This window comes from Megalobrama amblycephala, linkage group LG1, assembly GCF_018812025.1.
Source record: "Megalobrama amblycephala isolate DHTTF-2021 linkage group LG1, ASM1881202v1, whole genome shotgun sequence".
In the NCBI taxonomy this organism is placed as follows: Eukaryota; Metazoa; Chordata; class Actinopteri; order Cypriniformes; family Xenocyprididae; genus Megalobrama; species Megalobrama amblycephala.
Genome location: NC_063044.1, coordinates 74,369,542 through 74,396,915, shown reverse-complemented (window position 1 = coordinate 74,396,915; position 27,374 = coordinate 74,369,542). Strand labels below are relative to the sequence as shown.

Sequence of the window (27,374 nt, the reverse complement as noted above, 5' to 3'; positions counted from 1 at the left end):
GTTCTCAGCAGCAGTGTGTGTATCAGCTAGTGTTGTTCGAACTGTTTAAGTGTGTGTGAAGACTGCAAGAGTGTGTAGAAGCTTTAATCAACCAAAGAGACACACTTATAGTGTTGGAAAAATGCATGTTTATACACAACTTTATTTACATATTTGATTTTTGATACTTTTCACTTCAAGATAAACATCTGTATGTGTGTTCAGTCGACCCTGTGTAACTGTTTAGTAATTCTGGTGCTTCCAATAAAGTTATTGTACAAAATAAGTGTCCAAGAGTGTAAGTGTGGATATTGGGACAAGTCGACTTTCATAGCGACACAACAATGCGTTCATAAAATACTGCATTTTACAACTATATAATACTTTATAATAATAATTTAAAAACTGTTTTACAATTAATTTACTACTAATGAGTCATGGATAATGAATAGTCTTTCATTAACAAACCGATTTTGTCAATATTTTAATGATTTTATTTCTAGATTTTAACTGCATGCAGGAAACTGCTTAAAGAAAGAAGTGAAACTAACAGTAGCAAAGAATATCCTATAAACTGTGTTCAGATCAGATGTGTTTCACAGCAGCATGTTTAAACATCAATGAAGAACAAATCAACACTTCTCCATTATGCATTGGCATCGTGTCACGTAATGACAACTATATACCAGAACTACACTCAGTTCAGATCAAAGGAAGTTCTTTCTTTAGACACGACCAGCCCTTCCTGTCTGAAGAAAGAGCTGTAACTATATAATGAAGAGAAAGACTGACAGAAACAGAAAATGGCTGATCAGTGTGATCTGTGTCTGCTGGGACTGATCATTCTCTCTTCACTTCTCACAGGTAAAGAAATCTGGATTTTCTCTAAAGACATTTAGTGGAATTAATCTGGAAAGAGTTGATTTGAACATGCTCAGTTTATTCTTGCACACATTCACGTTGTGATCTCAGAGTTGTGTATTGATACATACAGATCATACTGTATTATTCCTGATACTGGACATAGAGTCACTCAAACATCTGATGATCAACAATTATCTTCATATTCAGAGATTTCAACAGCTACATGATCAAGACAAACACTTTATTCTGGAGAGTGTGATGATTGTGTTCATGAGGAAAAAAGATGGTATTTGAATCATCTGCTTTTTATGTGTAACCCCACCTATAGGTAAATACACAACTCTAGGTTCGTAAGAGGTTCAGACATTGCAACACAAATGAATGGACAGATTCACTGTAACAGTTTCAATGTAACTTTAGTAAGAAAATTATATTGTACAAAGTCACAACAGAATGTAGCCGGCTTACAAATAAAAATGAAATAAAACCCCCTTTTTAAACTAATGTTGGTGTGTGTGTTTATCAGTGTATGTGTATCATGCACGACCAGTGCACGATCAGTCTTTCAAAAATGGTCAAAAATCAAAAATGTCCTCCAATGTCTGTAAGACTCTTTGTTGGTAACAGTCCTACCACGTAATGTTCCTCAAGGTTTGAAGTTCAAGTTCAAATAGACTCTAGAAGATCCGGTTTGGGTGACTCGCCATCTAAGGTTTCACATCCCTCAAGATCAATGAACAGAATCCTCTCGTTACTAAAGACCCGACCTGAATTTACAAAACAGGTGACCGTAAAACATTTGTTTAAACATTAACATCAATTAGGCCTAATGACAATCATTTCTATGAAGATAACTTATATATGTTACATATATGAACACTGTATATGAAAACATTTGGGTAAAGTTGGTTTTATATTCGCACATTCGGACTTCTGATAAAATCAGACTTTCCAATAGATGTGCAAAAAATTGCCAACGATTGCCAACTTACAACATTTTTCACAGTCGATCAAAATAGGCAAGTATTGTTTTAATGGCATATTTACTTGTGAATGTCCACTGAATGTCCAATGTAGTGTGATTAACAAGGCTATTGAATACGGATGTCCGAATGTGCGAATATAAAACCAACTTTATCCAAGTTATGAAAACATCAATTAAATACTGATGCATTTCAATGAATTGGTCCGATAAAATAATCAAACAACATCATCTTAACTGAAAACATTGTACTATAGATCCCACAGTACAAAAGAATAATAAATAAAACACTCAGTGTATTATTTTCAATATACACTTGCAAAAACTAGAAAAAATATTTTGCATCCTCATTTTCTGCATAAATGCATACTTAAATCCAAATATTACAAATAATGTACATTCTAGAGCTTCATATAGAACGTACGGTGGCGCATTGCTGCCACATACATATTATTTTTTCCACTCAATTATGTCGTTCAAATGACATCTTTTCTCGTTCAAACAACATATTATGTCGTTCAAACGACATATTATTTCGTTCAAACGACATCTTTTCTCGTTCAAACGACATATTATTTCGTTCAAACGACATCTTTTCTCGTTCAAACGACATATTATGTCGTTCAAACGACATCTTTTCTCGTTCAATCAGCAGATTTATGTCGTTCAAACGACATCTTTTGTCGTTAAAACCACATATTTTGTACGTGACGTGTACGAGAAATACCTTTATCTGATCTATAATAGAGAATTTATATAGCCTAGATCAGTGCCTTTAGCACACTTCCGCACTCGAAAAGCAGAAGCAAATATAGTGTAAAATACCTTTCGATGCCTGGATCGATGGCAGAGCAAAGTAATGAACACAATATTATTGTTTTAATTGGCCTATATGCAGTTTCTAATAGCCTAATAAAGCACAATTTTATCATTTAGCATTCCTTATTTTCTATTTTCTAGGTTTATTGGCCTCAGTGAGTCTGAGACTCCTGGTCAGAGATTGTGTCTCAGAAGACATTAAATATTTTGTGAATATTTGTAAATATTCGTGGCATAACAGGTGGAAAAATGACTGTACTGCAGTTCTGTGGATGTTTTGCCTAGGCAAGGTTATTAGCCTTTAGTTAACTAAAATAAATAAATAAACTGTTAAAAATATTTATGCTGCAATATGAGAAAATATAAATATTAGTTGAAAATGCTATTTTTAATATAATTTAGTTTTTTTCCCCTGACCTTCAACCGATGCGATCCTTTCATTACCCAACAAGATCAGATTAAATTAGAATTAAATGAAATTAGAATGAAGAAAAAAATCCCATGGGTTTAGTTTTAGGCTATACATATAGGCCTAGATGAAACAACAAAACATGAGGATTCTTTGCATCACATGCAGCGCTTCTGTGAACGGAGAAAAAAACAAGATGAAATCTTATAAAAGGAATAAATAGCCTATTCCTATATAGCTAGGCATACACGAAATATATTAAACCTAAATAATTAACATATTAAGAAAATGAAAGAAAAAAACTGCGACAAGTAGACCATTTCGATTCATTTTTGAGAAGCAAGTTCACGGAAAGGAATTGCTTGTCTTTATTTTTCTAGCAATGGTATGGTGAGTGTACAAAAATAATAGTTATACCTGCAGATTCGAATGGTGTTACTCTTATGACCATAAATGTCTGAGTATTTTAATTGTTTCCGCTTTTATAAGAAAATTCAAATGAACGCGCCGGCGCCTCACGCGCACACCATCAGTTAGTAGCACTTGGCATTGCAGCCTATTGTCAAAATAAGAGCCCGATCACACGAAAATGCGTATCAATAGTACGAGTTTGTAATCTCGTAGAATATATACGCCAAAACTCATTTTTGCGTGCTTATGGTACGCAGTTTTTCGCGTGCATATGATACGCACTTTATGGCGTGTATATGATACGCTCTTGGGTAGGATGGGGGTGGGGGAGTGGGGGTTTTGTACGTATAGTACGCCATAAAGTGCGTCTCATATGCACGCGAAAAACTGCGTACCATAAGCACGCCAAAACTCATTTTGGCGTATATATTCTACGAGATTACAAACTCGTACTATTGATACGCATTCTCATGTGATCGTGTTGCAAAATAAACAAATTATATTTGCATTCATTAGCTAACCTATATTTTATGTGGCTAACATTTACTTACCATTTTTTCCAATATATGTAATCTTTTAAACACTATTTTTTTTAAACTCTGCATTTGTACAGTAAAATTAATTTGAATGAATATTATAACAAAATTTAGCAATTTTAGGCTGTTGTTGTTTCACTTAAAATATAGGTTAATGAATGCCAATATAATTAGTTTTATTTGCATAGAACAATTTAAAGGATTTGTTGTGGAAATAGCCTAAATTGCATGTTTTGCATATTTTTTGTAAAAATTTCGTTTTTACCGGCAGGCCCGGTTCCAGGTTGGCATTTTAATCCCATAGGGAGCATCACAGCATAGGCTATTTTAGTTCCCCTTGCGCTACAAATCTTTTCAATTTAATGGTATTTAGAAAAACAGAACAAGAATGAAAAATATAATATATAAACGTCAAGCCAAAACGAATAAATTTAAAGCTAAACTGAAATAGAAACCCATTTGGCATAAATCCAAATGTGCAGTTTTTGGATGTTAAATAGCCTATAGCCTATTTATTATTTAGCTAAACGTTCTGATTATACACAGACTATAAATTAACAGAGTAACATTTTCTATGTTTGGCTGACTGTATTTTATTTTGACAATAAACAGGCTGCGATGTCAAGTAGCTACTAAAAACTGAGCCTTGTGTGTGCGCGTGAGGCGCCGGTGTGTTCATTTGAATTTTCTTATAAAAGCGGAAACAATTAAAATACTCAGACATTTATGGTCATAAGAGTAACACCATTCGAATCTGCAGGTATAACTATTATTTTTGTACACTCACAATAACATTGCTTGAAAAATAAAGACAAGCAATTCATTTCCGTGGACTTGCTTCTCAAAAATGAATCGAAACTCATCGATGGTCTAGCGTACTTGTCGCAGTTTTTTTTCTTTCATTTTCTTAATATGTTAATTATTTAGGTTTAATATATTTTGTGTATGCCTAGCTATAGGAATAGGCTATTTATTCCTTTCACAGAAGCGCTACATGTGATGCAAGAATCCTCATATTTTGTTGTTTCATCTATAGGCTATAGCCTAAAACTATGGGATTTTTTTTCCTTCATTGTAATTTCGTTTAATTCTAATTTAACAATCTTGTTGGGTAATGAAAGGATCGCATCGGTTGAAGGTCAGGGGAAAAAAAAACGAAATTATATTAAAAATAGCATTTTCAACTAATATTTATATTTTCTCATATTGCAGCATAAATATTTTTAATAGTTTATTTATTTATTTTAGTTAACTAAAGGCTAATAACCTTGCCTAGGCAAAACATCCACAGAACTGCAGTACAGTCATTTTTCCACCTGTTATGCCACGAATATTTACAAATATTCACAAAATATTTAATGTCGTCTGAGACACAATCTCTGACCGGGAGTCTCAGACTCATTGAGGCCAATAAACCTATATTTTCCAGAAAATAAGGAATGCTAAATGATAAAATTGTGCTTTATTAGGCTATTAGAAACGGCATATAGGCCAATAAAACAATAATATTGTGTTCATTACTTTGCACTGCCATCGATCCAGGCATCGAAAGGTAGGCCTATTTTACACTATATTTGCTTCTGCTTTTCGAGTGCGGAAGTGTGATAAAGGCACTGATCTAGGCTATATAAATTCTCTAGATCAGATAAAGGTATTTCTGGTTTTAACGACAAAAGATGTCGTTTGAACGACATAAATCTGTTGTTTGAACAAGAAAAGATGTCGTTTGAACGACATAATATGTCGTTTGAACGAGAAAAGATGTCGTTTGAACGACATAATATGTCGTTTGAACGAGAAAAGATGTCGTTTGAACGACATAATTAAGTGGAAAAAATAATATGTATGTGGCAGCAATGCGCCACCGTAAGAACAAGATGATATTAAAAAAAGAAACATTTCACTGAAATTAGAGTAGTCGTTATGATTTCGAATGATTATGATGCAATAGCGCATGGTTTAGCCTCGTAGGCTAATCAGATCAAAATCACTTAATATGACAAAATAATTAACAAAACTCACCAAGATATGCAGGAAACCTGGGGTGCTTTCCCAAAGCAAACTATGGTCGCAAGTTCCGTCGTTACCAATAGAGATCAATGGGAATTACGACCATAGTTGGCTAACGATGCTTTCGGGAAACGCACCCCTGATTGATTAAACTGATGAACAATCGATGCCGCTCCACTGCGATCTCTCTACAATATATTTAACTTTTTTCCCGATCAGCAGTAAAATGTGCTCTCACTCTATCTACCTGACGTGATCTGTTTTTGCACATGGATCAGCACTGAGCCGATTCAACCAATGGACAATGCAGCAAGGCGGGACAAAGGCAATACAACATTTTGATTGGCTTAGAAAGGGAAAGAGAGAAATAAAAGTGTTTGTTTTTTTCCTTAAACATATTTTGTAACTGGGTTACATATGCAAAATTTATATTTTCATTTATTAATATTCTTTCTTTTATTTATTTATAAAGCACAATTTATACAACAGCAGTTGCTCAAAGTACTGTAGAAAGATAAAAATTCTAAATAAAACATAAAGAAGTAAATTCAAAGTAAACACAGAAATGCCTCAATCCCCAGTAGAATTAAAAGCCTGAGATAATAAATGAGTTTAACTGAGTTTATAAAATGAATAGTTCTGGCTCTTGACTCTGATTGGTTGACCTGCGTTCAGTGTATGGAAAATATGACTGCACACTCACTTGCAAACCGTTTATTCACCAACGTTTCGACAAAAAGCCTCAGATGGAGTGCGTTCGTTTTTTCTTTTATGAGCTGCGTTCAGTGCCAATAAGTGTGTAATGTATGTTGCTGCGTCTGTCTTAGCAACCACTCTTAGCAACGTAACCATATGTCTGATTTTGTTCATTGAAGTGTACAGCATTATGTAGAAGAGTATTGTGAGAGAGATATCGAGTGACTGAGTGTATTACCTGCATTCAGATTTAGCATTCTCCTTCAGGTCGATTCCATAGTCACCGAGAAGGCCAGGTCAAACCTGAGTTTTAATCTAGAGACAATTGACCGTTTTCAAAGACCCGCCCCCTTTAGTTACTGTTGCTATGTCTGACAAGCCATTTCACTCTCTCGCCACACATCATGTTCTCACGCAGTGAAAAATACATCAAAGAGCAAACACACCGACAGACAAGACAGAGCAGGTTACTTTTGATATGAAACAGTATCACTTTTCAAATTTTGTAATTTAAGAAATTTAAACAATAAATACCATTTGTGTCTCTTTAATGTGTCGTGACAGATCTCTGTAGCGCCTCATCAAGCGTCTCATGAACCGATCATCTCTTCTTACTTGTTAATTTATATCGTCAAATAAACATGAATGAACCACATTTCAACCACAGAAAGATGTCAGTACACATCATGCAAGTACACATCTTTCTTCAAGTTCAAGTCCACCAATATTAACCTACTAACTCCCCTGACTGCTTTGTCTGACAAAATGGCGGTTTCGGGGATATGATTGGTTAGATAACCTGTCAATCAAACTCCAGGTGAAGGGTCCATTAAAAGCAGCTGATCAGAGGAACTGAGAGATCTAGTAGATGTCTGGTGTTTTAAAAGGTCTGTGAGGTTGTCACGTAATGCACTGAGACTTGAGGGTAAGATCGAGTTGCAGCATTTAATAGGGAAATCAAAAATCGTTGTACATCCAGGCAAGAGTCAAACACCATATAAACAGTCCACACATGAAACAAGGAACAAAAACAGAGTGCTCAGTAACACCAGTGACAATAGATTAAGACTCAACAACAAAGGCAGAAACAAACTCAGTATAAATATACAGACACTAATAACAAAACTCAAGACAGCTGGGTGCAATGAAGGGATAACGAGTCCAGGAAGTGGGTTATGGGAAATGAAGTCCGAATCAGTGAGGCAATAATCTGGGGTGGAGTGCCCTCTGGTGCCCTCAGGGCGCTGCTGGAGGAACTGACCAGGCGGGCTCCAGCAGGTCTGGAGTCCTGGCTGAGTGCCAGGGCAGTGCTGGAGGAACTGACCAGGCGGGCTCCAGCAGGTCTGGTGTCCTGGCTGAGTGCCAGGGCGGTGCTGGAGGAACTGACCAGGCGGGCTCCAGCAGGTCTGGAGTCCTGGCTGAGTTCCAGGGCGGTGCTGGAGGAACTGACCAGGCGGGCTCCAGCAGGTCTGGAGTCCTGGCTGAGTTCCAGGGCGGTGCTGGAGGAACTGACCAGGCGGGCTCCAGCAGGTCTGGAGTCCTGGCTGAGTTCCAGGGCGGTGCTGGAGGAACTGACCAGGCGGGCTCCAGCAGGTCTGGAGTCCTGGCTGAGTTCCAGGGCGGTGCTGGAGGAACTGACCAGGCGGGCTCCAGCAGGTCTGGAGTCCTGGCTGAGTGCCAGGTTGGTGCTGGAGGAACTGACCAGGCGGGCTCCAGCAGGTCTGGAGTCCTGGCTGAGTTCCAGGGCGGTGCTGGAGGAACTGACCAGGTGGGCTCCAGCAGGTCTGGAGTCCTGGCTGAGTGCCAGGTTGGTGCTGGAGGAACTGACCAGGTGGGCTCCAGCAGGTCTGGAGGTGGAGCTTGAAGTATGGGTGGCGGCTTGGGTGGCGCCGGCAGGGCAAGGAGCTTGGGTGGCACAAAAATGGCCTCTGGGGCAGCCTCCGGGGCTGGAGCGGACTCCCGGGCTGGAGCGGGCTCTGGAGCGGACTCCCGGGCTGGATCGGGCTCTGGAGCGGACTCCCGGGCTGGATCGGGCTCACCCGTGTCTCAACCCATTTAAAGATTTGAAAACAAACAACAAAAGCTTCAATTCTATTCAGAAATGCACTGGTGACCAATGAAGAGAAGATAAAATCAGGGTAAAATGCTCAGGTTTTCAAGTCCCTGTCAGCATCAAGCAGCTGCAAACGTGACAACGCTGTCTGACTAACTCCTCTATACAGGGAATTACAATAATCAAGACTTGAAGAAATAAAGGCATGAATGACTTTCTCAAGCTTTAAAAGAGAGAAACGTCTTGACTTTTCCAGAAGTCTCCAGTGAAAAAAGCTGGATTTGACAACAGCATTTATTTGCTCATCAGATTTAAGCTTTGTCAAATAAAACACTCAGATTCTTCAACACCGTTTTATTATATGAGACCAGAGGACTAAGATTAAAATCATTAGTCATTAGTTCAAATATAATAATCTCTGTGTCTGTATTGTTTTCATTGAGTTTAAAAAATGTAAAGACATTCAGCCTTTTATACAAAATATAAAGTGACGTGAAGTGTAGCCAAGTATGGTGGTGTCCCATACTCGAATTCGTGCTCTGTATTTCCCCCATCAGAGTGAACACACACAGCAGTGATTAATGAAGAAACACAGACACACACACAGTGAGTATTAAACACACACACTCATCATGAACACACACCAGGAGCAGTGGGCAGCTGTTTTTGGCTCCGGGGAGTGATTGGGGGTTCAGTGTCTTGCTCAAAAACACATTAGTTGTGTGTAAGAGAGCGCTGTTTATTCACTCCTCACACCTACATTCCTGCTGGCACTGAGACTCAAACCCGCAGCCTTTAAGACTCTATAACCATTAGGGGAAAGATTTATTAAACAGGGCACTTGAAAGGGAAACTCCTACAAATGCATATGCAATAAGCTCAGCTGCAAAGATAACTGTGTCCACACATTTTCAGCGCTAATTTCTCACTGCGTGTCTTTAGTAAATCCTGACAGTAGATTTTTAACGCCAAAAGAGGGTTTGTGCTGGAGCAAGCTGTTAGTAAATCAGCCACAACTGCCCCTAATATAATATAATGATCAGTCAAATATACTGTGTTTCAGGTGCTAGTGAAGTGGATCACGCTCATGTGTTCATCAGTTCTGGTGAAAATGTCCGTCTGTCCTGTAATAATGCTCTTTCTGACTGCAACTCAACTACATGGACCTACTATAACAGATTCACACATTCAGAAGCAGTTGAACTGATTAAATTAGGGGAAAGGGAGAAAGACACAGAGAGACATGAGAGACTGAGTCTGGGGTCTGACTGCTCTCTGAACATCAAGAACGTCACAGAAGAAGATCATGGATTATACAGCTGCAGACAATATGTGAATGGAGAACAACAAGGAACTGATGCACTTGTTTATCTGCATGTTCTTCATGGTAAGTTTATGATTATGTGATCAATTTAAAAAGAGCAGATTCTCCCTTTAAACTCAGATGATGATTGAAGAGTCTGTGATTTGTGTCCTGTGTTCAGTTTCAGTGTCTCCATCATCATCATCATCATCATCATCATCCTCACAGACTGAGATCAGTCCAGGTCACTCTGTGACTCTCTCCTGTCAGTTGTATTCATATGATTTCCCCTGTGATGATTTGGTCCGTTCTAAAGGACTTCATCTGTTGTGGGTGAATCAGGCTGGTGTTGATCTGAAGACAGACTCCAGATATCAGATATTATTCTCATCAGATCACTGTAACATCACTCTGACTACAACACTCCTGAATGAAGATGACAACAGAGAGTGGAGATGTCAGCTTACTCTCAGAAATCAACTCCAGACCTCAGTCAGATACACTGTCAAGTATTCAGGTGAGAAACAACTATTACTACTGTAAAATATGATGTTAATGTCCTACAGATGAACATCTGAACATTCATCTTCTGATTCAACAACACTGATTCCAGTCAGCAGCTCAAACCAGGGTTGCCATCTTTGGGACTTTGGCTGGAGTGAGACTCTGTAAAAATTTCAGTTTGCGCATGTGCGCGGAGAAAATGTTTGGTAACCCTAATTTTAAAAATCAATGTCAGTCCATGTTTACTTAGTATAAACCCTGATTTATGCACAAAAAACCTGAATATAATGGAAACGCTTTGAAAAAGTACAATTAATTTATTGATTGCACTATAAATAAATAAAGATAAAGGTGAACAAAATAAAGGTGATTAAATAACATGTAAAACAACAACATCAGAACAGTAAGAAATATCAAAACAAAAGGGACACATAATAGTTACTCCACTTGCACTTTGGCAACCCTGCTTTGGCCGCTCTGTATATTGAGTGCACGTGCGCGGCCAGGGCTCTCTCTCTCTCTCTCTCTGCTCGCGCGCGCTGAAAATTTCATATTTTGGTATGAACATTAGCCTTTTGAGATTTACTCGCCAAACGGAAAATCTACCCGCATTTGGCGCTTGGCGGGTGTTCATTTCGGACCCTACATGAGATTATTTTTATTGAGCAATTTAGCTAGCCCACATCATAACGCACGTCAGACAACATTTGCAACTATAGTTGAAGTCTGTAACTTAGTCTCGGCACACAGACTGATTAGGCAAGGCTACGTCTGTAGTGACAAGGCTCACCATTTTATTATTTGCTTACCTTGATTGTCTTCCAAACTTTCACACGTGCCGACTCCGACTCCGAACCTATGCTCCGAACTCTCTCTGAACTTCTCACACGTAACTGACGTATCAGGTGCAAGGTTTTCAGCCAATCAACGATCAGAGAATACTGCAGTGAGAACGTTGTAGGGAGATGTAACAGCTGTGGGCCTTAAACTCCTCTCCTGTCATTAAGGTTAGGTTAGGTTAGGTTACTTTATTAGTACCCGCAGGTAAATTTGTTTTGCAGCATAATGAGTACAAAGGCATCGATATCACAAAGACAAAAAACAAACAAAAAACAAGAACAAAATAAACAGTTACATGATACATGTGCACAAGGCTCCACCACTCAAGACTTATAATATATACATAAAACCTGTACCTTCATATACAAAAGCACATCCCTGTATATATGTATATATATACCTATACCTATACCTATATAAACATACATACCCAAATAAAAACCCTATTTATTATTTAACAGCAGGAATAAAGCTGCTTTTATACCGCTTTGTTCTACATCTTGGGACTAAAAACCTCCTTCCAGACAGAAGAAGCTGAAACTCACTGCGCAAAGGGTGGGAGTCATCATTTAAAATAGAGGTCGCTATCCTCTGTAACTGTCTAGTGTACAGGGATGCTGGATACAACTGTGACTCACCAACCAAACTACTAGACCATTTAACAATCTGGTTTAAGGAATTTCTTGCTTTTAAGGATGTATGACCAAACCATGCGACCAAGAAAAAGGACAAAACTGACTCAATAAAAGCATGATAAAACATGGTCATTATCGTTCGGTCAATATGAAAGTGTGCTAGTTTCCTTAGACAGTATAAACGCTGGTGGCCCTTTTTACACACAGCTGCACAGTTAGCTTCAAATTTGCATCAATAATAGTCCCAATATATTTATAAGATTGCACAGTCTCAATAGTCTGACCTCTAATTAAAGTAACTTCTTTCATGTGACTGTTCCTCCTAAAATCGATGAGCATATCTTTAGTTTTTGATATATTAAGCTGGAGGTAAGATTCCTCACACCAGTGTACAAAATCATCAATAACTGGGCCATGGCTGATCTCGTTCTCCTGAGGCAGACTAACAATAACAGAATCATCTGCATATTTTATGATGGTTCTATTGTCATAACTACTCTGACACATATTTGTATACAGAATAAATAACAATGGTGACAACACACACCCTTGAGGAGACCCTGTAGATGAGTTTTTCCGGTCAGACAAAAAACCATTGACTCTCACTCTTTGTGTCCTATTGGTTAAAAAGTCAAGAATCCAACCCACCAGATTATTGCTCAAGTCAAACTGTTCTAAGAGCCTTCTGGTTAAAATGTGGGGTTGGATTGTATTAAAGGCCGAAGAAAAGTCTACGAATAAAAGTCTGGCATGTGTTCCATTTCCATCCAAAAGTCTAAAAAGCAAATTAAGCAGTGTTACTGTAGCATCCTCCACCCCTCTATAAGGCCTATACGCAAACTGTAAGGGATCCAGTGCATGTTCAGTTTGCCTCAAGATCTCGGACCTAACCAGTTTCTCAAAGATCTTCATTAAAACTGAGGTCAACCGGCCTGAAATCATTAATAGTTTTAGGACCACTACATTTTGGAACAGGGACAACCACAGCATCTTTCCAGAGGTTAGGAGGTGTCTGTTATATAACCCATGAAATACAGGACTTAAGGCTTTTGAACATGATTTAAGTAACCAGCCACAGATATTATCAGAACCAGGGCTTTTGTTAACATGTACAGAATTAAAAGCCTTTACAACATCCTGAAGATCAATATTGAAATGCTGATCAATGCTGACTCAAGTCCTGAATCACTTTACTAAAATCAAAATGATCAAAACGACAATAAAAACTATTAAGGTGACATATTGATGGAATGTTTTGAGTGTCTGTTTGAGAGAAACATGGTTAAAGTCACCCAGAATAAAATTAGGTGCATCCGGGGAGATCGACTGCAGCCTCTGCACTACATCAAAGATGGTGTTTGAGGCAGAAACGGAGTCTGCCTTCAGATGAATGTACACCGTCGTTATAAACATTTGTGGAAACTCATGGGGTAGATAAAAGGGACGCAACGATACCGATATAAGTTCCACATCTGGCATACATATGCGCTCTCTGACAGTCACAGAGGAACAGTATCGTTTGTTAACACACCCCGCCTCCTTGAGTTTTCCCCGTTACCTCTGGCTGTCGATCCAAACGAAAAGGAACTCCAAACCCATCAATTGACACGTCGGTGTCCCGATCACACTCAGTGAGCCATGGTTCAGTAAATGCCATGATGCAGCAGTTCCTGAAATCCTTCTGGTAACGAACATTTCCCTGAAGTTCGTCCACCTTGTTTCTCAGGGACCGGACATTTCCCATAATAACCAAGGGCAGAGGAACCCGGGTAAGCTGCTGCTTCCTCAGGCGTAATCTAACGCCACCTCGTTTGCCCCTCTTCCTCTTTTTTTCCACACTCCTCGGACCATGAGAGTCTCTCCGAATAAAAGTTGGTAACTCTAGCTTAAAGTCTGTTTCCCGAGCTAAACTAACAAGGTTTAGCTGCATTAATGTATCTCTGGAGTACTGTGTCCTCACATGGCATACAGTCCCACAGATATTGCCGGCAGCCAAAAAGTAAAACAGCCACAGCGTGGCAAAATAAGAAAGGTCCATTTTAACTATACTAAATCCAGGAGCACTTGTTCATGTTATCAAGAAAAATAAAACATTAAAAACACATAAAACACACATAAAACTTCAAACACGAGGACGCCAAAAACTCCACTCATCTACTGCCGGTCGCTGGGTGCGCATGCGCCCTTATATATATAATACGCTGTGGTCTAGTCATCAACAGAAAATTAATGGATTGAGAGGGGAGAACAATTGAATTTTGCCGTGACATTTCTTGTGTGTGCGTGAGAGCATGAGATTGATGCTGAAAGCGTGAGTGTCACGCCAGAGGCGTGAGAGTTGGCAACCCTGCTCAAACTCTGAGAAGAAATCAAGCCAAACTACAGCAGCAGCTCCTACACAAGGTTCATGATCACATGATCACTGTCACACATCATCAGTCTCTCACTTCACTGGTTCACACTGGCTTTAATTAATCCATCCTTTCATTTGTACAGAGAATCAGAAGATCCCAACCTCTCTAGGTGTGTATGAAGATCATCCTCATTTCAGTGCTTGTTTTCACACTCTGGAGTTTTTCTAGAATCAGGATCTAAATGAACTCATTGTAGTGAAAATGAGCTCAGTGGACATCAGTATTAATATGACTGTAATATCGTCTCTCTCTCAGTGATTGTGATTGTTGTCGCTTCATTCGCTGTTCTCCTTCCTGCTCTTATTCTCTGGATGATTCGCAGAAAAAGAGACGGTGAGATTTTACAGTTTCTCATATTATGTAACAGACACAGACATGTAATTTAGACACTATTGCTCTAAGTGAAGAGAAATCAGCGAGTTCACAATGTAATTCTACAGCACTAAAATTCTTCCAAATATTAAGTGTTTGAGACGGTGTTGTGTATTTGGTTTGTGTTTTTGATGATAAATATTCTCTTGACGTTATGTTTCAGATAACAGAAGAGGAACTGATGACTCTGAGGTGAGTATTGTAGGTCGATCCATGAGTTATTAGTGTTTATAAGCTCTGATCCTGAAATATGACACTCGTATTAGTCAGATTATATAATGACAGGTTAGTGTATTTGAACTGTTTCTGCTCTAAAACTCACAGATAAGAATAAATATGATGAACCAACGACACAATCAACATTTACATTCATCTACTGCCAGTGAACAATATGATTCATCTCCAATAATCTGTGTATATTTGTGTATATTTGACACTGTGGTGATTTTTAATATTTCCATTGATGTTTAGGAGCAGACAGATGATCATGTGACTTATTCTGAGGTCACTGCGTACAGTAAAAACCAAGAGCAAAAGAAGAAGGTGAGAAACACTTCCTTGATGTTGTCCAGCTTCTCTCAACATGATAGTTTGTGTTTTCTTCTGAATTTGTGTCATGAATTGAGCTCAAACATCATGCTGTAATAATTGTGTGTTGAAACAATAACTGTGATGTTCATTCAGGTTCGCTGTGATGATAAAGTGACTTATGCTTCCATCAGAGGAGCAAAAGCTGGATCTCAGGAAAACTGCAGTGAACTTTATGCCTCTGTGAACAAGAACCATCACAAATCAGTCAAATAATGACACAAAAACCACATGAGCAGAAGAAGATGAATCTAATAGAACTGAGTCCTAATGGTGTCATTCAGTGCCATTATAAATACTTTCAATGTCTTTTACATGTTCACAAACAAACCCAAGTGATGCTCTGATTTATTTGTAGTTATTGCTTATTTTTCTCAGTTCAGCATGTTTTTTGTATAGTTTCTGTCTGCTTGTTGATCAGTTAATGCTAGTGTCTTTATTATTCATTCAGAGCTGCAGGTTTGGACAAAGTCTAGAAAATTACGACACTTTTACTCTCTTACATCATTCTCATTAAATGACAAATAAATGGTGAAATTATAACAGCATTTTTAAGCTGTAACAGCATTTTTTTAAAATTCTGAATTAGAATCAGCTCTTTCAAATAAATATTCTTCAGAGTATTTCTTGTTTTTAACTTGTTGTTTTGTATTTCTCCTGCTGTCCACCTTCATAAGCTGAATTATTACAATATCTGACACTTTAGTATAAATACAAAAAAAAAAAAAAAAGGTCAAAATGAAAAGTAAAAATGCTACAATTTTACCAAAAAATTATTTTATGTATTTAATGTATAAATATATATAAATATTATTTAATGTATAAATATATACCTGAATGCATACTGAAGAAAATCTGACTTTAGGACCCAGAGGAACAGTTTGTTTGCTCCATATAGAGCTAAAAGCCATCTAGTGGTAAGAGTCATGAACTATCATGTTATATATTTTTTTTTCCACGAGAGGTCAGCAGAGACACCTAATGTGAGACTTTGAGTTGTTTTAGCAAGTTTTCTTTACGAGTTATTTTGTATTTACATGAAACAATGTGCTGAAATTATATTATTAAATTACATTATTAATAAATCTAGTAATTTAGAGGTAAATAAAATTATTATTTTTAAAAAAAGCATTAAAAATAGAAAACAATTAATGAAATCAATTGAAATAGAAAAAAATGATATAAGTTTTCAGTAAAAGAAAACAAAACAAATCAAAAAGAAAAGTATAATGTGTTTCAGGTACAGGAGGAGAGGATGAGGGTTAAACCTGACTTCTGTTGACAATAATGTTGATCATATCATCAACTTAATACTGTGTGAAATTTACACTGAAATGTGTTCATTAAAAAGTTACTTAATGAAACTGTCCTGATAACTTTAAAAATTAGGTTTTGCACTGGATAGAGAGAATAAATGTTGAAATTAGGTGTTATTTTGTGCATATTTTAGTAAAGGGATGCATCTGATAGTGTTTAATGTCATTGTGTTTCACATTTAAGAGTTTCTGTTATTTTGAAGTTTTTGCTGTTTAATAGTGCTGCAGGAATGACTTATTTTGGTAGGCGAAGCTGGAAGTTACAGTACCATCACCGCGGTTACCTCTACTGAGACATGACCACTGGCAACGCAAGACTTTGAAGTTAACTCTCGATCACTGTTGCCAGATCTCGCGATAAACATTTCTGCCATTTTACAACTGTTGGAGAGCAAGCAACAGCAAATGTTGAAGCAAATTATCTCCTGCTTTTGGTCTTGTAAGTATCTGTGTTTCTCATTTTGATGTGAGTTCATTATTTATGTACATCATGTGTTATCATGTGTAGGAACCGTGACGTTTTAGCGGGTAACAGTGCAGACTCAGAGTAAACGGGGTTAGATTGACATGCTACATGCACATGTACTGTAGTGTTTCCACAGAAGAACTCTGCCAACTCTGCGGTCAACAAAATCCCAGCCTCCAACATGTGCTCTCTGGTTGCAAAACAGCCCTCACTCAGGGTCGCTATGGGTGGCGCCACGACTGAGTCCTTTAGAAGTTAGCGGAAGTCATCGAGGTGCGCAGGCTCGAAGCAAATAAGACCAACTCAACATCAACGCATCAGCCCATCCAGTTTGTCAGAAAAGGAGGGGAGGTACTCGGCAGCACCATCCGTGACAGATCCCTCCTGTCAGCAGGAGGGGAGTGGGAGCTGAGAGCTGACCTCGGTCACCAACTTAAGTTCCCAGAGCAGATCACAACAACATCACTCCTTCCAGACATTGTCATCTGGTCCAGCATCACAAAATCCATAATCATGGCAGAGCTAACGATGCCGTGGGAGGATGGAATAGAAGCAGCATTTGAGAGGAAAAAAGAGAAATATGCAGAGCTCACATCAGAATGCCAACATGCTGGGTGGAAAGCTTACATCTTTCCAGTGGATGTCAGCTGCAGAGGCTACGCAGGAAGCTCCACCCAGCGATTCCTTAAGACCATCGGAATCAGAGGCCCACACCTGCGGAAGGCCCTAAAAGATATGGCAGAAGAAGCGGAACAGGAAAGTTACTGGCTTTGGCTACGCAGGAAAGACAAGGCATGGGGGAAAAACGGATCCTAGGACACCTGCAGGGTGTGGTAGGGAGACGTCCCTACCACTGCTCCACCACCTAGAGATGTTCTGGGATTAAAGGAGCGAAATATCGGTGAGGTGGCGGAGGTGCGTCAGGCAGAAATGCCCAGCAGGTGATTCACCTGTGCTTTTACTTACGAGCACAAAATCGGCGATTCTCACAGCCGTATCAGAAACACAATAGAAAATTTCTCAAATTAAGTCATTAGTCGATTTTATGACACCTACAGTAAATGTTGAATTGTCTTATGTATATATTGTATCAAATTCTATATGTTTTATTTTAACAGTTGTGGAATCCAACCATTACACATCTGAGGTAACATAGTTAGCTACACATTTCTTTTATTCAGGATTTGCCAGCATGCAAAGCATTCAGTGCTAAACACAGTGGATCCTAACATCTTATTGGGTTCCAGAAATCAACAGATTTGTCTACATTACTCAATGCTGCAAAACACATTATTGGAAACTCTGCCTATGCTTGAGCCCATAAAAATCAGATATTCGTGTTTAGGCAAAGGTCGCATGTCCAGATATCACATATGTATCTGATTTAAAACCATTTTTGGGAGTGGCTCAAATTGGATGTGAAAAAAATCAGACCTCAGGCATAATGTGGTGTATACAAGTGTGCAACAAATTCTGATCTGTGTCAGATTTCAGTAAAAATTCAGATTGTTTTGTGCCAGTGTAAACGCAGCCTAAGGGGCCATTCACACAGAACGTGTTTTTCCATTACATTATTTTTCAGTGTAAACACACGCTAGATGGACGTATATGACCGCTGCGCTCACGTCTTGCGTCTTTTGCAGCATCTCACGGCATGGCCTGATGGTTGGTATGGTTATGGTCACAACTAGCTGATGCCATGTGTCTACTAGGGTAGGCCCTATGGGTCTCCTGTGTAGCATGTTGGAGTTCAGCTGCATACTCCTCTCATTTTGAAAAAAGGGGTGCTTTTACTGTACGTTTCTGAGTGAATTACCTCTCAGGATGAGTTTTTGTGGTGAAACCTTACTGAAAAATAAAAATAATGAATAAAAAGTAAATAACAAATTCTAAATAATGTAAAATATCCTGCCTACACGTTCATATAAAAAATGCATTGATTCAGATTTTGTAAGACACTTTTTGTCAAGAAACACAGTATGTGTGGAGGCGTGAATCATCATGAATATCCCTGTAATTCACACCCGAGAAGACAAAAGATTTGCATAATGAGCTGTAATGACTTGCATATTAATGAGCTCTTTCAGTCAGGTAGTCTGTGAAAAAACCCTCTGTGATCATGCTGATAACAGGATTAATGTCCACTCTTGACAAAAAATCATGATTTTTGTGATCTCATGCACGTATTATTGCACATCATGTGAAGAAAATTTTGTATAGGCCTATGTTAAATTATAGTACCAGTCAAAATATTGAACACATTGCCATTATAATGTTTTTAAAAAAACATCTCAAGTCTCTAAACAAATAATGGTTTTCTATTTTAATATACTTTAAAATATAATGTATTTCTGTGATGCAAAGCGTCTGAACATTCCTACCTCTATGGCATTTCATATAAGCTACTATATTTGTTATATTATATAGCCTAAATGTTAATGTGAAGTTGACAAACTATACATCATTAAAAAGATCTAAGAATCAAGCTTCACATTTTGACTCTTAAAATCTTATATTGACCGTAATTTCTTAATATGCTTATAAGCATGCACATTTGGAGAAATATTGATGGATTCTCATATGTTTATGTCAATTTTCTATACAGAGGAGTCATATTTATTCTATATTTATTGTCATCACTATAAGCGCTGGATACTGTGTTTTCAATTCATACTTGCAGCCGGAGGGCGCTCTGTGCACCTTTAGTCCACAAATACCTCCTAAAGAGGAACAGGCCATGTGATAAGGCCATGTGATATTCCAGGAACTAACAAAGGCTTCCAGAGATCGCTAACCATGGTTTTAACATACAGATAAACACTTTTCAAGACAATAAATACACGATTGAGACAATGTATACATGTATTGCTCAGAATCTGCATCTGAATAGCGCTGGCTCTGTGGGCGTGGCCGCATTAGCGGATAATGAGCTGAATCAATGGCGTCTGACATCTCTTTTCATACAGATTACATAAACAGAGATTTTTTGTTTTCGATTTGACTTACATTATTTAAAACCTGACATTTCAACGTTTCTTTAGACAGCAGTCTCCTAAACCTGTAAACAGGAGAACCTTCGACAAGAACAGGACAACAGGTGGGTCGGGAGGGAGCACGAATAACCGGCTTGATACACGCTATGTGGAAAACATGGTGAACGCATCACAGATAGGGGGGTAATTTGAGTTTGACGGCTACTGGACTGAGAACTTTGATGATGGGAAAAGGACCAATAAAGCATGGTGCCAGTTTACGAGAGGTACATTGCAGGGGTAAATCACGGGTGGAAAGCCACATCTTCTGACCACAAAACGTATCTGGGCGCTTTGACGCGACTTCGATTAGCGTCGCGACGTGTGCGCTCTTGGTTCTGACATAGCGCGGTTCTCACTACTCTCCAGGTGCGCCAGCAATGCTGCATAAAAGCTTGGACCGATGGAACAGATGCCTCTGTCTCTTGGGAAGAGAACAGAGGTGGCTGGTACCTGAGACAGCACTGAAACGGAGATAACCCTGTGGACAGCGGGGGGAAGCGAATTATGGGTGTACTCGACCCATGGCAGTTGCTCGCTCCAAGAAGATGGGTTGCGAAAAGCTAACATACGAAGTATGTGACCCAGAATCTGGTTAGTGCGTTCAGCCGATTAGTTTGAGGATGGAATCCTGACAACAAATTGGTGCATCCTGACAGATGCACCAATCTGTCGGCAGAACTCTCTCCAGAATTCTGACGCAAATTGGGGACCTCGGTCAGATACGATATCAGAGGGGAGCCCATGAAGTCTGAATACGCGTTCTATCATTACCTGCGCTGTTTCCTTAGTGGAGGGAAGTTTACTGAGAGGGACGAAGTGGGCGGCTTTAAAGAAATGGTCGACAAAAGTGTTATTGGCGGATGGGGGAAGGCCTGTAACGAAGTCCACAGCAATATGGGACCACAGACAAGAAGGAATCGGAAGCGGCCTGAGAAGACCAGCGGGTGGAGAACTACTAAACTTGGTTTGAGCACAAATGGCACAAGAAGCGACAAATCGGCAAACATCACGAGCCCTCGTGGGCCACCACAATCTCTGACTTATAGCTTCAAGAGTGCCCCTTACCCCAGGATGGACGACCAGTTTAGAGGAATGTCCCCAGCGCAGGACAGCAGGACGAGCGGAATAATAGATCCTGGGGGCATAGCCGTGGGACAGAGACATGAGTGAGAGCTGCCTTTACCTGTCTCTTGATTCCCCAGATAACGCCCCCAACCACGTAATACCTTGGCAAGATCGTTTCCGTGGTTGGAGGTGCTCTCCGAGGAACCAAACTGGTGAGAGAGAGTGTCAGGTTTCACGTTCTTCGCGCCAGGTCTAAAAGAAATAGAGAAATCAAAACGGCCAAAGAAGAGCGCCCAACGAGCTTGACGAGCGTTTAGTCTCTTAGCCGAACGAATGTACTCGAGATTTCTGTGATTAGTCCAGACAATGAAAGGAACAGAGGAGCCTTCTAACCAGTGAAGCCATTCTCCAAGAGCCAGGCGGATGGCTAGAAGTTCACGGTTACCTATATCATAATTGTGTTCGGCTGGCGAGAGTTGGTGGGAAAAGAAAGCACACGAATGAACCTTCTCATTGAATGGTGAATGCTGCGAAAGCGCCGCTCCTACAGCCACGTCAGAGGCATCAACCTCAACAATAAATTGTCTCTCGGGATCAGGTCTAATCAGGATGGGGGCTGAGGAGAATAGCCTCTTGAGGAAGTCAAACGCGTCTTGAGCGGACTTTGACCAGACGAAATGGGGTTTAGCCGAGGTGAGCGCAGTCAAGGGGGCTGCCACCTGACTAAAATTTAAAATGAACCGACGGTAAAAATGTGCAAACCCCAAAAATCGTTGGAGCACAGTATGAGAGTCGGGAATGGGCCACTCGATGACCGCACATACCTTAGCAGGGTCCATACTAATGCCCTCTGCCGATACAACCAAGCCAAGGAATGTGACAGACCTGACGTGAAAAGCACACTTCTCTGCCTTTACAAAGAGACTGTTCTCCAAGAGATGCTGTAAGACACAGTGATGTGTTGGACATGCACCTGGAAAGATGGAGAAAAAAAATCAGGATATTGTCCAGATACACGAAAACAGAAAAAAATGAGCATGTCTCTTAAAACGTCGTTAACAAAAAAAAAAAAAAAAAAAAAAAAAAACTCTACAAAAAAAAACAACAACAACAAAAAAAAACTCTACCTAAAAGAATTAATACTAAATTACCTATATATCCCCAAAAGAAAAAAAGAAACAAAACAACATTTAACTTCCCTACCTCCTTAACTACATCATAACCAGGAGAAAAGATATTGGAATCCTCCACCCTACATTACCCACAAATATATGATAGGAGTTATCCACTCAACGAATACATAACTCATGTAACCCAACACAACAACTAGAAGCGCGACAAGCGCTAAACTCCTCTGGGAATGCAGAGTGAAAGATCACACGCCGCATTCTCTCTCTCTTCGTCAATGCCCTCTCTGCAGTTTTATGCCATAGTAATCAGGAAATGCACCAGTCAGGAAAGCATGCACAAAAAAAGAGAGAAAACCAAAGAGAGAACACCACAACCACAAACATCATTTTATATAAATAATAATAATAAAAAAACATACATCCTTGGACGTAACAGTACTTATTCAGTGCCCGAGATACTGAAACCGAGAGAGGCGCTGTTTGGGGGCCGTACTAATGCTTATAAACTGTATCACAAAACAGTTGAGGGTGAGAGAATAAGCTACAAAGATTTTACCAGCTTATATCCTTTCTGTCAGGCTAGGAAAAGCTATCTGATCAGACACCCGAAAATTATTTTCAAAGATTTTGAACCAATTGAAAATTATTACGGTATTATCAAAGCTAGAGTTTATCCGCCACTTATGTTTCCGTTATGTCGTAAATGTGCACACGCTCAAAACAAGACAATGGACTGTACCCACACAGATGAAGAGAGAGCGCTTACGGGGTGTTGGGTCAGTATCAAGCTTTTTCCACCATCACGAGTTTCTCACGTGCTGATGAGCGCTGTTTCTTGGGAATCAGCGATTCAGCTGTCATCTGACGATCCAAAGGGAAATTTCTATCCCCTCACGCACAAACAACATTACACCAAACTCAAATCAGTTCTCTTTTGGACAACTGCTGTAGAATGGTATTTTTAATACTTTATTTAAACTTAGATGCTCGATCATACAGCCATCACCTCATCTTCCCCGTCGTCTCTCTGTCTCCGCCCACCTGTGCGTTCAACCAATCCCGTTGCACAACAACCGCTAAGTACTTATAACAAATGAACATACACTTTTTCTTTTTCAATCAAAATTAACTTATACATACATTTAGGGGAAAACAATCCACATGAAATAAAAATATAAAATAATAAAACATAATATTTAGGAAATGCTGACAAACCAAATGAATTAAACTGCAACTGGGCTTCATACGTAAAGACGTTAAAACGTAAAAACACACAAATGCACACCTTTATTTATTCTCGTATGCTTTCTCAATATGTCATGAGAGTATACAGATAGATTCATAATCATTTTAACAATTATGTAAAAATAAATAAATAAATAAACCCCCAGCATTAATTAGCGCCCTCTCATGGTACACACAGTGCGTACAGCCGTATCGCTGCAGTAGCCACTGGTTAAAATCAACTGTCTCTTTCTTGTCTCGTGTTGATGTGCACTTCTTCTTCTACTAAAGAGAAGCCCATACTAGAGTGATAATAGTGCAATAGGGATCTGGCCTAGGGTGCCAAAAAGGCTAGAAACGGCCCTGCTGCAGATCTGGACACTCAACAGCCAAGGCATGTGCGAGTATCATTTGACCACTAAACAGTGATTTAGTGTTAAGATTGTGAACCCCTTTAACAAAGCTGCTTTATAGTATTGAAACTGATGGTTCGTCCAGCGATTGTTAATTTACTCTTTCATTGTCTCATCCCCCTGTTATGATACGGTTCAGATTCATTTCTCACACTCTCACTGCGAGAACGGTATGTTTGTGTTTGTTAGTTTAGTTATGTGTTTGTGAATTAGTTAAATAAAACTTGCGAGTTGATTCTGATCTGCTTATAAACCAATGTCCCTGATAAAGATTACGATCACAGATGTGTGCTAAGAAAGCAATTGTTTTTCTATGGCCACGGAAAATATCCTTTTTGAAAAGATGATTGACGATCAATACTGAGTGTTTTCTGGCTGAACAGATTAGCTGATTGTAATATTAATTCAGCTACATTAAGATAATTTTATTAACTAATTCAAATATTTATAATTAATCATAATGAGTTATGATTAATTAGTAATATTTCCCTTTTGAGCTCATTTTGCCTACAGAATTGTGCTTTTTTTTCCTTGTCACACAAGCTCTTCAACTTCTCTCTGTCCAGTCCACCTTCATCACTTTCACTTTCTTTATCCCGTCTAAAGAACTTCATTTCTGTATGTTCAACAAAAGCACTGTCCAGTTACAAAATTATGAAACGTGTTGTAATTTCAATGTTTTGCCGCTGGGGGGGGCGATGATCTCTGTGAACCCATGAATCATGCAGATTTACTGAGATCGCCCTCCAGCTGTGAACTATTGAACACAATCTCTATGGGTTTTACCGGTTTACCTGATCTCTGATCAGTTTTATACATTTACAGATGTTTTAATTAATCATTAGTATAATTAAAATAAATAATAGTAGTTACGACCCCGTCTAGGGTGAGGCCGCAACATAAACTGCAATTGAAATCAAAGATCCTTTTTACACTTTTATTTACAAAACCACAAATGAAAGCACAACTTCAGGGGTGAGCAAAAGCCAAAACAACAAACAAACACCACACAAACTCCTAACAGAAAAACCTAAATTCCCTAACAAAAGAAAAGAAAAGAAAAGAAAAGAAAAGAAAAGAAATTATCCTAATTCCCCATCTAATGAAAAACAGGAGAAAACAGTATTTACAAAGGAAATGGCACTCACCCCCTACAGCTTCCTGGTGTGGAAAAAATAATTACAATATTTTACAAAAAAAATAAAAAATAAAAAAGGGAAAATGAGATTGACAACAACTTATCAACTCAAATCTAAAAATAACACTGCACACAACAGGCAGATCAACAAGCAAGCTAACAGCAACAACACGCTGCAGCAAACACACAACAGCACATGTGCAATTAAACAACAGGGAATCACAAGTTGAGCAGAGCTCCCTCTTCAGGCCTTCCAGATCCATTTATAGCTGCTCCCTGGTCCCATTAGCACCAATCAGATCTGGAGATCACTTTGGTAGAATGCAATCCTAAAGAAAGGACAAGAGAAAGGGAGAGAAAGAAAGAAATAAAGAAATAAAGAAAGAAAGAAAGAAAGAAAGAAAGAAAGAAAGAAAGAAAGAAAGAAGGAACCAACAAAACACATACACAATACGTCTCAGGACGTAACATAGTAGTTAATAGTTTCTGATTGGCTGTTTAGCTGAGTGTCCATTGAACAAACAAAACAAGCCCTGAAAATTGATAAAAGAAAACATATTACACAGATACTTAATATTTAATCTTATTAGATCATTAGTTAACTGCATTTGATAGATTTTACTTTCAATAATACATTTGCATTAGGTTTGTAAAAGGTGTTTTTATGCATGTTTGTCCTGAGTTTTTGTTGCATTAACACTGTTCTGACCAGCAGGGGTCACCAGCGAGTGATGTTTGAACACTTTGAAACAATGAATCAGCTTGAGGAGCAATTGGTTCAGTTGATTCAAAGCTTTAAAAAGCTTCATTTCTCCCATCACTATTAGGAACAACAGTAACAACACAAGAGGCACAACGAACTGGAGAAACAAGAGTACACTCACTCTTCCTCTTCATTATAGTTACAGCTCCTCCTGTGGTTGAGAACTTCCTCTGATCTGACCGACTCAGTGTTTAAATTCTGCTAGAGTTGATATATACTGTTCCACAGTGAAGTGTTGCTTTACATTTGTGTCAGACATGTTCTTCAGTGTGAAAATATTGTAAACCACACTGACTCAACACACATCTAACCACTAATTACGACCTATATTTACATTTTAAAGTCATGCGCCCTCTAGATGGTGTAAAAATAATGACAGTGTCGTGTTACGTCTGTCGTCATGACGTATGACTGTCATTACCAATAAAATGTGTGTTCATTTAAATGCAACCTGTGGACTTTTTACACCATTTCTCCTATTTCCATTTAGCAAAACTTTTTTTTTTTTTTTTATTAACGACTTCCAGAAGAAGTTTTTGTTGATATATTTCTTTGAAAATTTAATTCAGATGAATGTTAGAAACGTCTCAGGTTACGCATGTAACCATGGTTCCCTGAGAACAGGGAACGAGACTCTGTGCTTGGAATTGCGCTATGGGGAACGTCACTCGTGACTCGTGTTCGAAATGCCAAAATCACAACACTCCAATCTAGTGTTGTCAAAAGTACCGGTACTTCGGTACCAAGTCGGTACTGAAATTTTGAAAATGTGACGATACCAGCATTTCTGTAGTACCGGTAGTACGAGAATCCGGGTATATTCGGTACCCACTGATAGGACTGTGCCAGTATTTACTTGAATATGACACGAGTGAAGCACAAAGCTTTGTTTACAGAAGAAATAATAAGTTGGCAATTAAATGTGACATCGCATCCATGGAAACATTTTGGTTAATGCCGAATGACAGAGGTACGTGAGTCCATACATTTAAGCTTTGTATTCTGTTTTCCGAATCGCGATCTGGTCACCTGATTAGCAGAGAATTTAACAATATTTCATTAGTTATTCCACTGAACATGGATTCTGTTTCTTTTCCCAAATCTTCACTCACGCAGGGGATTATAAAGGTTTCTTTCGTTCGTATTAGGCCTATTATAGGCTATTCACATTATTTACTGTGGTAAAGTAGAAAAAACACCGTAGGACAGAAACCTTTTTGCTTGCACGTCAGTTTCTATTTAACAGAGTTTGTGCTTGTTATTAGACTTTATAAGGCGCGTCAAGTTTATTTGTATATATCGCGTTTCATACGCTGGTGATTTTTACTTTCGCTTTGTCTGGCAGCGCTAAATCAAACATAGCCTGAATGTCTTGCCCCTGCGGAGGATAAAACACGCTCTTCAGACCT

At 38.8% G+C, this 27,374-nt stretch overlaps 2 protein-coding genes across 3 annotated transcripts in view; both read left to right on the top strand.

The window, feature by feature from the left end:
- The window catches only part of LOC125247079, a 53,227-nt gene that overhangs the window by 12,150 nt on the left and 13,703 nt on the right, over nt 1-27,374 (top strand). The window lies entirely within an intron of this gene.
- LOC125247383 lies at nt 689-16,017 on the top strand. Of its 2 annotated transcripts, XM_048158642.1 has the most exons (8): nt 689-843; nt 9,823-10,146; nt 10,244-10,579; nt 14,538-14,564; nt 14,711-14,788; nt 14,991-15,019; nt 15,299-15,370; nt 15,512-16,017. In XM_048158642.1, the coding sequence occupies exons 1-8, from the start codon at nt 783-785 to the stop codon at nt 15,629-15,631; spliced, it is 1,047 nt and encodes a 348-aa protein (XP_048014599.1). In that variant the 5' UTR covers nt 689-782; the 3' UTR covers nt 15,632-16,017. The 2 variants fall into 2 exon arrangements, with proteins under 2 accessions (XP_048014599.1, XP_048014609.1); XM_048158652.1 differs by lacking the exon at nt 14,538-14,564.

Coding starts and splice junctions, on each gene's coding strand:
- LOC125247383 (XM_048158642.1), top strand. CDS start 783: ATGGCTGATCAGTGTGATCTGTGTCTGCTGGGACTGATCATTCTCTCT. Junction 10,580..14,537: donor ATACACTGTCAAGTATTCAG/GTGAGAAACAAC, acceptor TCATTTGTACAG/AGAATCAGAAGATCCCAACC. Junction 15,020..15,298: donor GAGGAACTGATGACTCTGAG/GTGAGTATTGTA, acceptor ATTGATGTTTAG/GAGCAGACAGATGATCATGT.